Source organism: Xenopus tropicalis, chromosome 3 (assembly GCF_000004195.4).
Source record: "Xenopus tropicalis strain Nigerian chromosome 3, UCB_Xtro_10.0, whole genome shotgun sequence".
Classification (NCBI taxonomy): Eukaryota; Metazoa; Chordata; class Amphibia; order Anura; family Pipidae; genus Xenopus; species Xenopus tropicalis.
Window position 1 is genome coordinate 132,522,003 of NC_030679.2, and position 16,334 is coordinate 132,538,336.

At 41.0% G+C, this 16,334-nt stretch overlaps 1 protein-coding gene across 1 annotated transcript; it reads left to right on the forward strand.

The window, feature by feature from the left end:
- The first annotated feature begins 4,599 nt into the window (after positions 1–4,599).
- On the forward strand, positions 4,600–14,245 carry pet100 (PET100 homolog). The gene is made up of 4 exons (XM_002941484.4): positions 4,600–4,695; positions 9,912–9,998; positions 12,400–12,432; positions 13,943–14,245. Exons 1-4 carry the CDS (start codon positions 4,669–4,671, stop codon positions 14,030–14,032), a joined length of 237 nt encoding a protein of 78 aa, XP_002941530.1. The 5' UTR covers positions 4,600–4,668; the 3' UTR covers positions 14,033–14,245.
- The last annotated feature ends 2,089 nt before the right edge of the window (positions 14,246–16,334 follow it).

Below are 16,334 nucleotides of genomic sequence, written 5' to 3' on the forward strand. Positions count from 1 at the left end.
CATTTTCCAGGGTGCCACAGCCATGTGACCTGTGCTCTGATAAACTTCAGTCACACTTTACTGCTGCGCTGCAAGTTGGAGTGATATCCCCCCCCTCCCAGCAGCCGATCAGCAGAACAATGGGAAGGGAGCAAGATAGCAGCTCCCAGTAGGTATCAGAATAGCACTCAATAGTAAGAAATCCAAGTCCGGCTTGGGACTCCTCCAGTTACATGGGAGTAGGAGAAACAATAGGTTACCTGTAGCACTGGCTCCTTCTGAAAGCTCAGACTCAGGCACAATGCACTGAGATGGCGCCTACACACCAATTACAGCTATAAAAGATACATTTATACCATTTTCAGTAGTAGAATCAATTATTTGCATTGTAAACAGTGTAATATAGTAATAAAAACTATACCATAAAACTCATGATAGTATCCCTTTACAAATGGCTAGAAAATTGTCTCTTGGAATATATCCTGATGAATGCAGAATTTTCAGAGGATATAAATATTGTGGTCTCCCAAATAATTTATGTTGAATGTGACTGATCAGCTTTTTTTAAAAAAAAAACTTTGATAACACTCATTACAGTGATGTAGTAGAACATAGAGAATTCTGTTTCAGCACATATTATAAACACAGCTATGAGCTAGGAATGGAATTCTCACTATTTCTAGTTTCTTACTGTACTAGCTGTAACATAACTAAGTAGTAAACTTACATAACCAGGTTCTGATCACCTTTTTATGTTTAAATTAAAAGGTGCAAGATGTTCCCAGGCCTCACCACACAAGTACAGCAGGCCGGCCCACTCCTATATGAGCCAGACACTGGGTGGAATTAAAAGTCATCCATATGGCTGATGGGAATGATGAATAATCTGGTACATTACCTAATTAATAGGAGCTACAGTGAGCGCTTTGGGGTTGTAGCGAGGGCAAGCAGCAGTTCACACACGTCTCCGTATGAATGGCACGCTGACTCCAGTTGAACCAGTGACACAACTTTATTCACATATCCAGGGTTACAACATCCAGGCAACCATTCAGATATTTCCAAATAGGCACACAGTCACATTTGTACAACATCCCATACAGGCTGCCTACATGGTTAAATATTGTCCAGAGGACTCAGGGATAGCTAGGCTGGGTTTTTACTCTTGTCTACAGTCAAGAGTAAAGAATCCCTGTCCCCCACCTGTCTCAGCAATCTGACACCCCCTGCTGTGTCCCTTTGCTATTCTGACCAGGCATTTTCCTACTGGCAGACCTCTGGCCCCAAGCCAAACAACCCCTCCCACTAGCCTATTCCTGTCCACCCTGATCCACTGTGAAGCTATTCCCATTTCCCTCCTCGTTAGCGGCCCATACTAACTAACCTATGTCAGACACCTAGTGCCTGCTCCGCTTTCCTCTTACCTATTTTAGCCTGCTACAATTCTGTTTGGTCTTCTTCTCTTCCTCCAGCTTTGTCCATCACCATGCCCCCCCCAACAAAGACCCTGAATATGGGTGAGGTTGCCTTTTATACCCTTTTGCCTATAGTGCACATAATGGCTGGGGTTAGGCATTATTTTTTAACTATACTGCAATCTGTTGGCTAAAAGAACAAGTAACACCTTTCTTAACACGGCTCTACTGCCACCTATTGATCATTTACAGAAAAAACATGCAACACAAACACACAATCAACACCTTCAAACAGGGTGTTGGCAGATGGGACATTTGTGTCCCAGAGCAGGTCACAAAACATCCGATTACTTTCCTACTGGCATTGGTGTTTAGGCTATCACACACTGCATAACTTTTTTTTTTTTGAACCAGTGGGACACGGGGAAAAAAACAGATGGGCCCTGACCTAGTCAGCTTTCCTGCTGACCTTCCTCCCCCAATCGTGCCTGTGTATGAGCTATGCCCACTGGGATAGGCAAGTGGCAGTGGTATGGCACAGAGGGCCCCTTGGGGGGGCTGCCACGGGGCCCGTGGGGTGGCAGCACCGGTGGGCCCCACACACCCCAGTCTCACCCTGATCTAAGACATACAGTAGTACCCAGATTCGGTGGCTTGTTGCCCAATGCATTTAGTAGCCTGGAAGGCGGTTATAAATTACCCCCATTACTCCCATATGGCAAATGCACTTGTATAAGTACTTGTCAGGTGCTTGTTCTGGAAATGTGGCAGTCTGCATATTAAAAACATAGTCAGTGGACTACAGTAGGCAATGGGAGAGTGATTTAGAGTGACTTGGGGCCACCTCCTCAGCTGCTTTATATCAGGTACCCTAAATAACCTTTGTGCTATTGTAATTGAGGAATTCTTTCCTGTTTTGCAGGTTTTATGTTAACTTTTAAAAATCTTCTGTACACTTGTTTATAAATGATTTCTTTTCAAAGCAACAACTTCCTTCATTCCTATAACACAAAGAAATTCTCGGTATGCTAGTGGTAATACAGGATTATTGGTCAAAGTGCTCCAAGGCTTTAATATAACATACAAAAGTAGTTCTAGTGCAACCGTGATTGCAAAATATGAAATAAAACACATTTGTCACTCAATTTATAGGTATGTGATTGCAAAATATACAGAGCGCAAAATAAATATGGCATTTGTATTCATAAAATGTACCTAGTTCTGTTAATGCGCCATTGCATCCCAGCACACCATTGGTTCCAAGCTGGTATTGTGGCCACTGCACTGCTCTTGACATATTATCCAAATGCAGTAAAGTGTACAGAAAGGGTCAGATCTGACCAGTAACATAATTGTTCAGCCATTCATCCTGTGAACCAGTCAATTAGTCTATCCTAGGGACATCCCTAAATGATTAATTTGGTTCAATGGTAACAGAGCCGAAAAGGGGATGAAGCCAACGGTCTAATTCAGTGTGTAGCTTGGAATTAGGGTTGCCCCCTTTCTTCGGCTTTAATGCCAGTCTTTGGGATGGGGGACAGGCAGTGACATCACTTGGGGTGGGAAAATGGGCGGGGCAGAGGTGGACATCGACTTAAAAGGGGAGCGATCTCCAAGAAGAGGGTCAGGGAAGAAAGGGATTGATAGGAAGGGTTGTAATACCTGCAGTTAGGCTGGTGAAGTACCTGCTTGGTGGCAACGCATTCTCAGCGTTAATACTGGCCTTCATGATGGGGGACAGGCAGTGATGTCACTTGGGATGGGGTAATAGGTGGGGCAGAGTTGGGCATCTACTTAAAAGGGTGGTGATCACCACAGAGAGAGTCAGACAACGGAGAGATCTATAGGAACAGATTTGCCAGTTAGGCTGGTCAAATATCAGCTTTGTGGCAACCCTTACTAGAATATCAGCCAACACTTACGAATTCCCCCAAACTATGAAGCTATTTAAATACAGAGCTTTAACAATTGCAGCCAAGAATCGCTTTGGTTTGACGTTGCAGCTAGAGTTATGGTGGAAAAGCTTGCCCAGATTTAGGGTAAGGGTAGTCTGGCCAGTCATGGCCATGATTCTTTACATCATCCTGGAGAGCACTTCAAACAGACCCTTCTCTTAAATCATTGCACATAGCCAATTCTCACAATATTGGACCATTTGCCCCACAGGCCAATTAGCCAGATAATGGCAAGTTTGGCATGGATATGGCTATTACAGGCTGGCCATACAGGGGAAGATCAGTTTGTTTAGCGATGGTCACCAGTTGGATCAGATAAGGGAGCCCCGTACAGCTCTGTTGGCCACGGACAGCTTCAACTGCCCTATGCAGTAGTAGCAGTATATTCCCAGCCCCAATGATACCTGTCTGAGCAATGATCTATCCTAGGGCCTGTTCCATGTATAATATCCCAGAGCATTGGGCAAGATAAATGCTAAGGCAATTTCCTGCAAGATACCTCCCAGGACACCTTTCAGGACAAATGTCACCTATCTGACGATATCCTTGGGTGACCTACAATGTACTTCCAGTACATAACTTTTGTATGATTGTTATTTGCCAATTATTAATGGTCAGAACTTTGTCCAATTTGTTTTTTTCTGACTTTACTCCTACAATTTCAATCTAAATGTTGGCCACCTTTATTTCAAAAGTTTAGAGAAGCCATAAAATGATTTTGCCTAGTGTTTTCTCATTAAAAATGTAGCTTTAGGGCCCAGTATCATGTAGCTACACCGCTTGCATGTGAAATAATGCTCAATATACGAAGAAAAATAAATACAATATAAAGAATAAATATATCAATACAGGGAATATCCAGATTAGTATTTGTCTGCTCTTTTGCAAATGGTTAAAGGCAGAGCATAACCCTCCGTAATTTACTATTAGGTTATTATCCACAAACCCCCTATTTCCCAACAGTGAAGTGTAAATTTCATAGAACCAACTATGCCTGTCAGATTCCGTGACAAGTATCATTTTTTATATATCAGCAGCTGCTCCCAAACATTTTTAACAAGCATTTAACAGCACTAAGACTTTGAAATCAGTTTTATTGGAAAAATAAGGAAAAAAAAATTATGGCTTGCCAGAAATAAAAATGGCGACAGTCTCACATTACCAGGAATCACAAAGCAAAAATGAAGGGCAAAATAAGGACTCGCTTTCCGGAAGTTGCTGCTTACATTAACCAATCACGGTATAGCGTTTCAGAAGACGGCCAAGCGCTCCGACCAATAAGATTTGAGGAGGTGTGGCTGGAGGCTAGCGTGCTGAATATGGGGGTGAAGCTGGAAGTTTTCAGGGTAACTATGAGCGCAGCTTTATTGGGATGTGGGGCCAGTGTACCAGGGTGCGGCAAATGCTGTAGTCGTCGCGGCATTATAGTGTTTGCACCTCTCAGATCTGTTATTGACATCATTATTATCCCTTGGGCCGCTTGGGGGTTTATGAACCCTTTACCCCACTTTATAGCGTATATGGGAAAGCCATCCAAAAACTGTTCTGGCTTATGAAAGAAAATGTCATTTTAAAGAACATATGCAATTGTTTTAAGATCTTATGTAAATGGAATTGCAATTGCAGGTAGGATTTGTCTGTCTCTTTCTGCACTGCTGGTTCTGAGTCTTTAAACAATGTATCAGAAGTCAACATGCTTTTTCACAGGTCTGTCAATTAACTTGTGCTTTATGGTAGTACAGGTATAGGACCTGTTATCCAGAATGCTCGGGACCCGGGGTTTCCCTGATAAGGGGTCTTTCCCAATAGGACTGTTCTGCCCCCAATAAGGGGTAATTATATCTTAGTTGGGATCAAGTACAGGTACTGTTTTATTATTACAGAGAAAAGGGAATCATTTAACCATGAAATAAACCCAATAGGGCTGTTCTGCCCCAATAAGGGGTAATTATATCTTAGTTGGGATCAAGTACAGGTACTGTTTTATTATTATAGAGAAAAGGGAATCATTTAACCATTAAATAAACCCAATAGGGCTGTTCTGCCCCAATAAGGATTAATTATATCTTAGTTAGGATCAAGTACAGGTACTGTTTTATTATTACAGAGAAAAGAGAATCATTTAACCATTAAATAAACCCAATAGGGCTGTTCTGCCCCCAATAAGGGGTAATTATATCTTAGTTGGGATCAAGTACAGGTACTGTTTTATTATTATAGAGAAAAGGGAATCATTTAACCATTAAATAAACCCAATAGGGCTGTTCTGCCCCCAATAAGGGGTAATTATATCTTAGTTGGGATCAAGTACAGGTACTGTTTTATTATTACAGAGAAAAGGGAATCATTTAACCATTAAATAAACCCAATAGGGCTGTTCTGCCCCAATAAGGGGTAATTATATCTTAGTTGGGATCAAGTACAGGTACTGTTTTATTATTACAGAGAAAAGGGAATCATTTAACCATTAAATAAACCCAATAGGGCTGTTCTGCCCCAATAAGGGGTAATTATATCTTAGTTGGGATCAAGTACAGGTACTGTTTTATTATTACAGAGAAAAGGGAATCATTTAACCATTAAATAAACCCAATAGGGCTGTTCTGCCCCCAATAAGGGGTAATTATATCTTAGTTGGGATCAAGTACAGGTACTGTTTTATTATTACAGAGAAAAGGGAATCATTTAACCATTAAATAAACCCAATAGGGCTGTTCTGCCCCCAATAAGGGGTAATTATATCTTAGTTGGGATCAAGTACAGGTACTGTTTTATTATTACAGAGAAAAGGGAATCATTTAACCATTAAATAAACCCAATAGGGCTGTTCTGCCCCCAATAAGGGGTAATTATATCTTAGTTGGGATCAAGTACAGGTACTGTTTTATTATTACAGAGAAAAGGGAATCATTTAACCATTAAATAAACCCAATAGGGCTGTTCTGCCCCCAATAAGGGGTAATTATATCTTAGTTGGGATCAAGTACAGGTACTATTTTATTATTACAGAGAAAAGGGAATCATTTAACCATTAAATAAACCCAATAGGGCTGTTCTGCCCCAATAAGGGGTAATTATATCTTAGTTGGGATCAAGTACAGGTACTGTTTTATTATTACAGAGAAAAGGGAATCATTTAACCATTAAATAAACCCAATAGGGCTGTTCTGCCCCCAATAAGGGGTAATTATATCTTAGTTGGGATCAAGTACAGGTACTGTTTTATTATTACAGAGAAAAGGGAATCATTTAACCATTAAATAAACCCAATAGGGCTGTTCTGTCCCAATAAGGGGTAATTATATCTTAGTTGGGATCAAGTACAGGTACTGTTTTATTATTACAGAGAAAAGGGAATCATTTAACCATTAAATAAACCCAATAGGGCTGTTCTGCCCCCAATAAGGGGTAATTATATCTTAGTTGGGATCAAGTACAGGTACTGTTTTATTATTACAGAGAAAAGGGAATCATTTAACCATTAAATAAACCCAATAGGGCTGTTCTGCCCCAATAAGGTGTAATTATATCTTAGTTGGGATCAAGTACAGGTACTGTTTTATTATTACAGAGAAAAGGGAATCATTTAACCATTAAATAAACCCAATAGGATTGTTCTGCCCCCAATAAGGGGTAATTATATCTTAGTTGGGATCAAGTACAGGTACTGTTTTATTATTACAGAGAAAAGGGAACATTTAACCATTAAATAAACCCAATAGGACTGTTCTGCCCCAATAAGGGGTAATTATATCTTAGTTGGGATCAAGTACAGGTACTGTTTTATTATTACAGAGAAAAGGGAACATTTAACCATTAAATAAACCCAATAGGGCTGTTCTGCCCCCAATAAGGGGTAATTATATCTTAGTTGGGATCAAGTACAGGTACTGTTTTATTATTACAGAGAAAAGGGAATCATTTAACCATTAAATAAACCCAATAGGACTGTTCTGCCCCAATAAGGGGTAATTATATCTTAGTTGGGATCAAGTACAGGTACTGTTTTATTATTACAGAGAAAAAGGAAATCATTTTTAAAAATTAGAATTATTTGTTTATAATGGAGTCTATGGGAGATGGACTTTTCTGGATAAGGGGTCCCATACCTGTACCTGAAGTACAGATAAATTATGACCTTTAAAAAAAAAAAAAAATCCTGCCTTGCTATCTCTGTTTTGATTTTTCACTATTAATAATATTGGCGACATGCCTCACTTTTATTGGCCATGGGCAAACCCATGAAGAATGCATTGGGCATTGCTGACATTCCTCGAGTTCCACATAGGTTTATTGCTCCTGTATTTGCCATATTCAAGCCAGTTATCAACATCCACCAATGACCATAAACCATGGCCAGACCTAGGAAGTCAGTAGGTTACATGACCAAGACCTTTAGGATGGAGTTCTTAATTGCAAAGGAGATTAGAGGCTGAATTCAATAAAAAAAAAGAATTGTTTAAAGGAGAACTAAACCCTTCTAGGTACAACAGCCCCCCTTACCTGCCCTCCATCGCCCCCCTTCACCTCTCCATTCTCGCACAGCCTATTACATTGAAAAGTGACCCTTTTTAAAAAACCTGAGCTAAAAAAATCAGCGCAGCAGAGTACCTAGGCGCGCTGTCCGTTAGAAAACAGTTCGGGTCTCGCTGCCGATATGGACCCTACAGGAACACGTGCAGGGTCCGTGTTGGCAGTGAGACCCAAAGCATTTACTAATGGACAGAAGATGGCGCCTAGATACTATACTGGGCTGCTCTGCTTTTTTAGCTCAGGTTTTTTATGGAATATGACTTGATCTGCGTGTAGGTGTTGGGAAGATGTAGAGCACTTACATGTGATAGGAAGTAATCGATCAGCTGATTTTCTTGAAGATATGGAACACTTGTTGGTTGCTTGTTGGTGTTGGGAAGATAAGTAGCAATTGAATCACTGTATTTGCCTGCAGGCGAATAACTTAACCTGCTTGTATCAGTTTGGAACATGAGGAGCACTTGTAGGTTAGGAGTAGGTGGAGCTCTTGACTTACTTGCAGGTGATAGGAATATAGGGATCAAATCATTTGTTTACAGGCAGTGAGAAGATGTGGAACACTTGAGCTGCTTGTAGGTGATGGGAAATAAGGACCAAATGATTAGCATGGAGGCAATGGGAAGATGTTGATGAAAGGTAGTGGGAATATGTGGAGCACTTGTAGGTGCTGGGGAGATATTGTTCATTAGTTAAGCATCTAATTTGCTTACAAGTGGTGGGAAGATGAGCTGCTTGGAGGCAATGGTCACCAAAGACATTGGCTTCTCTTGATTACCTTTCTAAGCAGCCAGACACTCACACCCACAGTTACTATCTTTACAGCTAAAGTTTGCTCTTCAGCTTTATAAAGTAATGTGCATGTTACTCATCATACTGTAATATAACAGAGTTATGGGACCTATTTTCCAGAATGCTCGGGACCTGGGGTTTACCAGATAAGAGGTCTTTCGGTAATTTGGATTTCTATACTTTGTCTACTAAAAAATCATGGAAACATTAAATAAACCCAATAGGATTGTTTAGCCTATAATAAGGATTCATTTTTATCTTTGTTGGGATCAAGTACAAGCTATAGTTTTATTATTACAGGAAATATGCATTCATATTATTTGACTCTATATGAGATGGCTTTTCTGTGATTTGGAGCATTCTGGATTAGTAATTCCTGCCATTTTACTATTAATGTAGTAGACCTTCCAGATGGCTATTGACTGTCTGCTTTCCATCTGCATTCTACTTCCAGATTACCATTGACTGTCATCTCACTTTCCCATCATGCATGCTTCTACCAGCTCACTGCTGACTTCCCTGTCTCTCTATCTGTATGCTGCTGCCCAAATGCTACTGATTTTCCTCTCACTGTTCATGTTTGCTACCTCTAGATTGCTTCTAACTGCCCTTTTTCTGAGTCTGTATGTTACCTCGAGATTACTACTGACTGTCATCTTTCCAAGTCTCCATGTAGTTTCAGCACTTCTAATGACCACCCTATCTCCATGTCTCCGTGCTGCCTTCAGATCTTTCCTGACTGCCTTCTGTCCATGTCTGCATGCTGCTTCCAGATTACTTCTGACTGTACTGCTTCCAATTATCCATGTAGCTTTCAGGTTTCTGTTAACTGTCCTTTCCCCATGGGTGCATGCTGCTTCTAGATTACTACTGACTGTCCTCTCCCCATGGGTGCATGCTGCTTCCAGGTTACTGTTGACAGTCCTCTCCCGATGGGTGCATGCTGGTTCTAGATTACTACTGACTGTCCTCTCCCCATGGCTGCAATCCGCTTGCAGATTACGAGTGACAAGTAACCCTCTTTCTCCATCTCTACCCTCATTCCATATTTCTGATAACTACCCTCTCATTTCATTAGCATTCTCAATTTTGAATCCCACAGACCATCCTTTCAGTATGTCTGTACGTTTCCTCCTGACCGACTCCGAATAACTGCAGACCCCCTTCTACTGTTTGCTTTGTTGCTGTATTTCCCTACCCATAGTCCCACCATCTTACAATTCCTGTGTGTGTCCCCCAGATGGTCCTCTACCTGACCTTCCCTGTCACAATGTTCTGGATCTCTAATCAAGCAGAGTACTTTGAGGAGTATGTTGTGAAACGAAAGGTGAGTATCTCCACTCTCCCATTCTATTCCATGGACTTACATAGCTTCTTACTGACTGTACATAATAAATGCAAATAACATGGTGTTCTCATAAGGAAATCCACTTTTGCATCTAGGAAAACCATACCTTTTTTCCAAAATTAGGCATCTTCTATGGCAGTAGTCTTTAACCAGTGGCTCAGGGGCAACATGTTGCTCCACAATCCCTTGGATGTTGCTCCCAGTGGCCTCAAAGCAGGTGCTTAGTTTTGATTCCTGACTTGGAGGCAAGTTTTGGTTGCAAAAATACCAGGTGTTCTACCAATCAGAGCCTCCTGTAGGCTGCTAGTTCACATACTGTGTCCCTGGCATACAAATAATGATGGTGGCATGGTGCTCAAATTGGACAGGAGCTTTGGGATCTGGTGGCATATATATATCAGTTCATATTGCCCTTTTACATCCTTTCCCTTGATCCACCATTTAGTGATGGGCTGTGTGCTCCGGCCCATTACTAAATGGTATGCCGGCCCTGGGATTTAGAATATAGAGGAGAGAAGGAAGAGGGCCGCTCTCTTGCACCTACCCCAGGCTGGTGTGGTTTTCTCCTAACAGTAACACCAACTCGGGGTATAAGGTAAGCAATAACAATCACTGGGGGAGGTGACTAACATTTTGCCATCCCCCAGTGATTTTACCATTCCTTCTCCTTTAAAGAATGGCGAACTAGTTATTACTAAACCCAAGCAATTCCAGATACTAAGAATGAGAAATGGTGGATCAGTAATAATCACTCCAGTACTGACTCCTGTACTAATCCAGGAAACGTGCCTCGGGACTAATGGGGCTGGCTTTGCCAATTACATTGAGTAATACAAATAATGCTTTGCAATTACTGGGAGATGCAATTACTAATGCAAGGTTTAAATGCAACTCGTGCACAGTCCTCAGACTTTTCCATATGTCATAATCTTGATAAATATTGTTGCATTCATATATGATGCAGGCGTAATTGCAGTTATAGGGTAGGGCTGAAAGGCTTATGTCCTGGGCCTCTTTATCAGAATGGTCTCTCGGGAGGGGAGAAAATATATGAAAGTACATATATGTACTGTATATAGTGTAGCAATAGTCCATCCTGTAGGGCTCCAGCCATTGTTAAACTGCAACTTCTAGCATCCCATCAGTTCTTTTAGTTTAGCTCTTTGTACATTTTTATCTGTATCGCTATCTTCCTCTTCCTGATCTCTCCTTTCCGTTCTGTGTCCCTTCTGTTCCCCTCTATACAAATCTCCCCTTCTGCTGTTCCTTTTCTTGCATTGTTTCTATCCCATTTCACCTATTTTGCTCCGTAATTTCATTTAATCTGGCTATGCACGCACCAGTATAATTGTAGGAAACTACATTTCGTACGATTTTCAGACCGTATTTGGGCACCAAATTATTGTCTCAGTTTTAGTACCATGGTGATCGGTCATTTAGTCGATTGGACAGGCTAGAAAATTTCAGTCTGGTAACAAAAAAAAAACTGCACATGGGGGCCAATGCATTTCCAGGAAGTCGCTTTCGTACAATTGGTGTCTGCCAATTAATTTATGTTCAGAACATCCTCCGGTTTGTTATATAAGTACTTTATCCTACAATTTCAGTCTGAAGGTTAGTTTTGGATCACTGTGTTTATAACAGAATGCTTGTCGGAAGAAGACCAGCTTGGCCAGCTTTATGCCCTTCCATTCTCTCCTGATCTCCAGTTCATTCCCCAGCTCCATTGTGCTCTCCTCTTTCCCCTTTATAATACCCTCAACTTTTCTCTTTCTGCTCCTCTTTTCCTCTATTTCCTCACTGTTCTTCCCTTACCCTTTTGCTCTTCCCTTTTATTACTTCTTTCCATTTTTCCGCCTTTCTGCCTTTCCCTGTTTTCCTTGTATTTGGATTTTGCTAGCTGCTCTCTGTTCATCTACTAATGTAGATGTTAATTGAGTTTAATCTTTCCACTGTGACAAGTCGTTGCGACCTAATACATATTACCCCATATGTAAGAAAAGGCACTAAGTTTGCCCAGGAGCAGTAACCCATAGCAACCATTAAGATGTTGCTATGAGTTCCTGCTCCTGGGCAAACTTAGTGCCTTTTATTACAAAACTCTATAGTGTTTTCCCCACCAGGGTTGAAGGCCAACCCCATTGGCACCGATCATGTGTGAGTAGTGGCAAGAATAAATGTGATCCACTTTTCACTGCACCCATGTGGCGGATTTTAGCCAGAAAATGCAAATGAAACAAGTAGGAGAATGATACATGTGCTAACTTCACCGGTATCGTCATCTCACTGCTATCATCTACTTCAAAAGTATTCTGTGTACAACAAACCAGTGTAAGACCAAACAAATTTATTTACATTCTACTTTTTATTTTTCTAACAGAGAGAAATCTGTCCCCCAGAACGTGAGCACCAGGTAAGAGTGAAGTGGGGCTACTTACTGCAGGGCACATTGTTGGGAAACAAATCACTAGTGCTTGATCTAACCCACGCTGTAGCACCGACCAGCTGGTAGAAACACCCTTGTGCCAGTGCTCAGTCTAACCTACATTCTGCAGTTGACCAGCTGCTAGATACAATTCAAAGCCATTATTTGTACACAAAAAGAAGGATTGCTAATGCCCAGTTTGCCTTTAAAAATGAGGTGTTGCTACCACACTTTGCCCAAAATATGTAAGCTCACGTGCCACAGCAAAGCCCCTCATTGTACGTGAGTCCTACACTGCCCATTACAGGTATGGGATCTTTTATCTGGAAACCCATTATATATAATGTTCTGAATTACGGGAAGGCCGTCTCCAATAGACTCCATAATAAGCAAATAATTCTGATTTTTAAAGATGATTAGCTTTTTTCCCTGGAATAATAAGACAGTATTGTGTATTTGATCCAAACTAAGATATATACACAGCAACAAGAGATCCTCTGCTCTCGCCCATTATCAGTATATTGGACATTGATACATTATGTACATTGAGCTACCAATAAATGCCCTCTGCTTTAAGCAAAACAGGGATTGTTTGTCCATATATTGCTATATACTTCAAGCTCCATGTTGTAGCTCCCACCCTTCCCAGCTACAGTCAGGTGTGGGACTGGCCAGACCGGGGATGATTGACGTAGTTGGCCAGTGTATATTGCAATATGGACAAACAATCCCTGTTGTTTAAAGAGGAGGGTATTTTTTGGTAGCTTAATGCACAGAATGTCTTAATGTCCTATATATATTGATAATGGGTGAGGGCAGAGGGGCTCCTGTTGTCTATATGAATTTTGTGGTCACAGTCATTGCACCCCCGCCTAATGGTTTATAATTTAGTGGTGAGCACAACTTTCCCTTTTCTGCTATAGTTCCCAACTAAGATATAATTAATCCTTATTTAAAGCAAAACAATCCTGTTGGGTTTAATTGTTCTTCAAATGATTTTTCACTTGACTTAATATATGGAGATCCAAATAATGGAAATACCCCTTATCCGGAAAACCACTGGTTCCAAGCATTCTGAATAACAGGTCCTATACCTATATCAGTGCATTTAAAATCACATGTCCCTCAGCAAACAGTGTGACTGAGTAGTAAGACCAAAAAGACTAAGTTGCAGTTACACTTTACTCAGGAGGTCTAGGCAAGGAGCTATGCGTCCCTAGTTATTAACATACACCTTTAAATAGTCCTTCTTTTAAGGGCTTGTACTCAACTGCATTTGTTCCTGCGCTCCCCTGTGGTGGAACACAGGAGAATGCTGCCGCAGCAACAGATCCAGGTGAGTACGAGCCCTAAAGGCTAAATGGCAGCCATTCCATTAGCTTAATATGTTGAAGTCTGTCCTTTGTTGTATGTACCAAGCATCAGTATTTTGTATCCTGGTATTCCCGGACTGTGCGTATTGCTTGTTAAATAAGTAAGTGTGTGTGTTTCCCTGCAGAGGATAGAGCTGGAGGCATTCCAGGAGAAGATGAGGAGAAGGAGAGAGGAGAGGCTTCTGGCAGAAGAAGAGAACATCAAACAAATATAACTGTTTTACCAGGGGGAACCTGTAAGCCATTGGGTCCTTGCACTCTATAACACAGTGTGTGATAATGTTTTTTTTTTGTATTATACAATATGATTACATATATATTATGTTACAGGCTGGAATTTGTGATTTGTCTATCCCTGTTTCCATTTCCATTTTGGACACAATGTGATGAATCCAGGGTAGGGAAAATAAAATAGTTTAAAAACTGTGTGGGAACTAGTGAATTGACCATTCTTTTAAGAAAACTATTAAGATGAAATTACAACGACAAATGGCTACAAAGCAAACATGAAAAGGACAAAAATGGTATTGTGTAAAATAGCATCATATTGGAAAGACTTGATATATGAATGCATGCAAATTATCTTTATTTGTTCCATAGATATTAAAAGTAACAGTATTGAGTGAGATGACATTACTGGCCAACAGTGTTGCTTGTTTCATGCCACCTGGTGCCCAATCATAGCAGGGGATGGGTTTTTTGGTCCTTAAGTACTTATACTGGCATTCTTTCACTTAAAGGAAAAAGAAAGGTAAAGTCACTTGGGGGTGCCAAAATGTTAGGCACCCCCAAGTGACTTTAACCGCCTACCTTTTACCCCGGGCTGGTGCCGCTGTCAGGAGAAAATAGCACCAGCCCGGGGTAGCTGCCTGCGCTTCCTCCTTCCGGCTTCGCTGCGCGCGCATGCGCAGTAGAGTGAAAAGCTGAACTTAAACATTTAAGTCGGCTTTTTCGCTCTACTGTGCATGCCCGGCCACCGGCAGTTTAGGAAGTGGAAGGCGGAAGGAGGAAGTGCTGCGCTCCAGGTGCCCCGGGCTGGTGCTATTTTCTCCGAACAGGGGCACCAGCCCGGGGTACAAGGTAAGCGGTTAAAGTCACTTGGGGGTGCTTAACATTTTGGCACCCCCAAGTGACTTTGCCTTTCCTTCCCCTTTAAGGTGGCCATACATGGGCCGATTGTAGCTGCCGATTCAGCAGCTAATCTGCCCATGTAGGGGGAGGAACGAGGGGCATGCCCCACCGATATCTGGCTATTTGGTTAAAAGATTTAGTCGGATTGGGGACCGCATCAGCTCATTGATGTGGTCCCCGAACCATCTGCGCCCATTGCTCCCGTTATAATTAGCCTACATTTTCTTGATATCCCCCACCCGTAGGGAGAATATCCACTCGCTTGGCAACCTTGCCAAGTGAGCGGACCTTAACATATATGGCCACCTTTACTCTATTTCCCGCCTAGCATAAAAAAAGGTAGTACTTGGGATTCTAAATAAAGACCCTGGCTGAGAAGGATGATCCTTCAGTTATGTTTCATATGAAAGAGTACCTTTAACTCTTCTTTACAATACCCAAAAAAGCAAATAGAGATTGAAATTGAAACTAGCAGTACCATAACCTCTGCAGGTTCTTAGGCACCACATGCAGAGTTGTCAACCAACCCTATGTCATGAGGGAGAAATTGATCCACTCCAGGCCTTTTTTGGGACCTTATTTCATGTTTCATTCAGTGAAAACAGGACTGGAACATTATTTCCCTCATGAGGTTAGTTAACCGTTCTGCACATGGGTGTCAAGCCCATTAAATTCTGGTTGCTCATGACATTGTGAAAAGAGAGATGTTGCACAGGAACAGATACATGTCTTGGATACTTGCATAAGATTTCATTAATCTCTTTATCTTTCTGACAACAGCCTTCTATTTGAAAGTGCGGGTTATCAGATCAGAAAATTCAGGGACATGTCTAGAAAATCCAGCTAGAAGGGCTGCACAGATTGGGTATTTGAATAGGAGAGGACCTGAATAGAAAAATAAGTAATAAAATGTGATGATAACAATACAATTATAGCCTTATGGAGCAATTGTTTTCTGGCTACTCGGTGACCCCGTTTGAAAGTTGGAAAGAATCAAAAAGAAGGTAAATTATTAAAAAACTATAAAATAATAAGTAATGAAGACTAATTGCAAAGTTGTTCAGAACTGACCATATTATACTAAAGGTTAACTTAAATATGAAATGATTCCACAGAACCTTCACCGTCACACAGGGTAAGTGCATGCAGGGCATGTTAAATCATTAACTTTTGTATGTCTGAGCTTGCAAATCTTTTAGCTAAAAAAATAAATAAAACAGGAGAAAAAAGTAAGAAAAACTGATAATAGAAATATAGTCTGCTAAAGAAAGCAATTTTTTTTCTTTGAGCAAATAAAATTTACATCCTAAACTTTGACAATTCTGCCCTTGTGTCCTTATGGGCAATTATTTGGGCAATGGCTATGATGGTTATTGATAGTGCCTA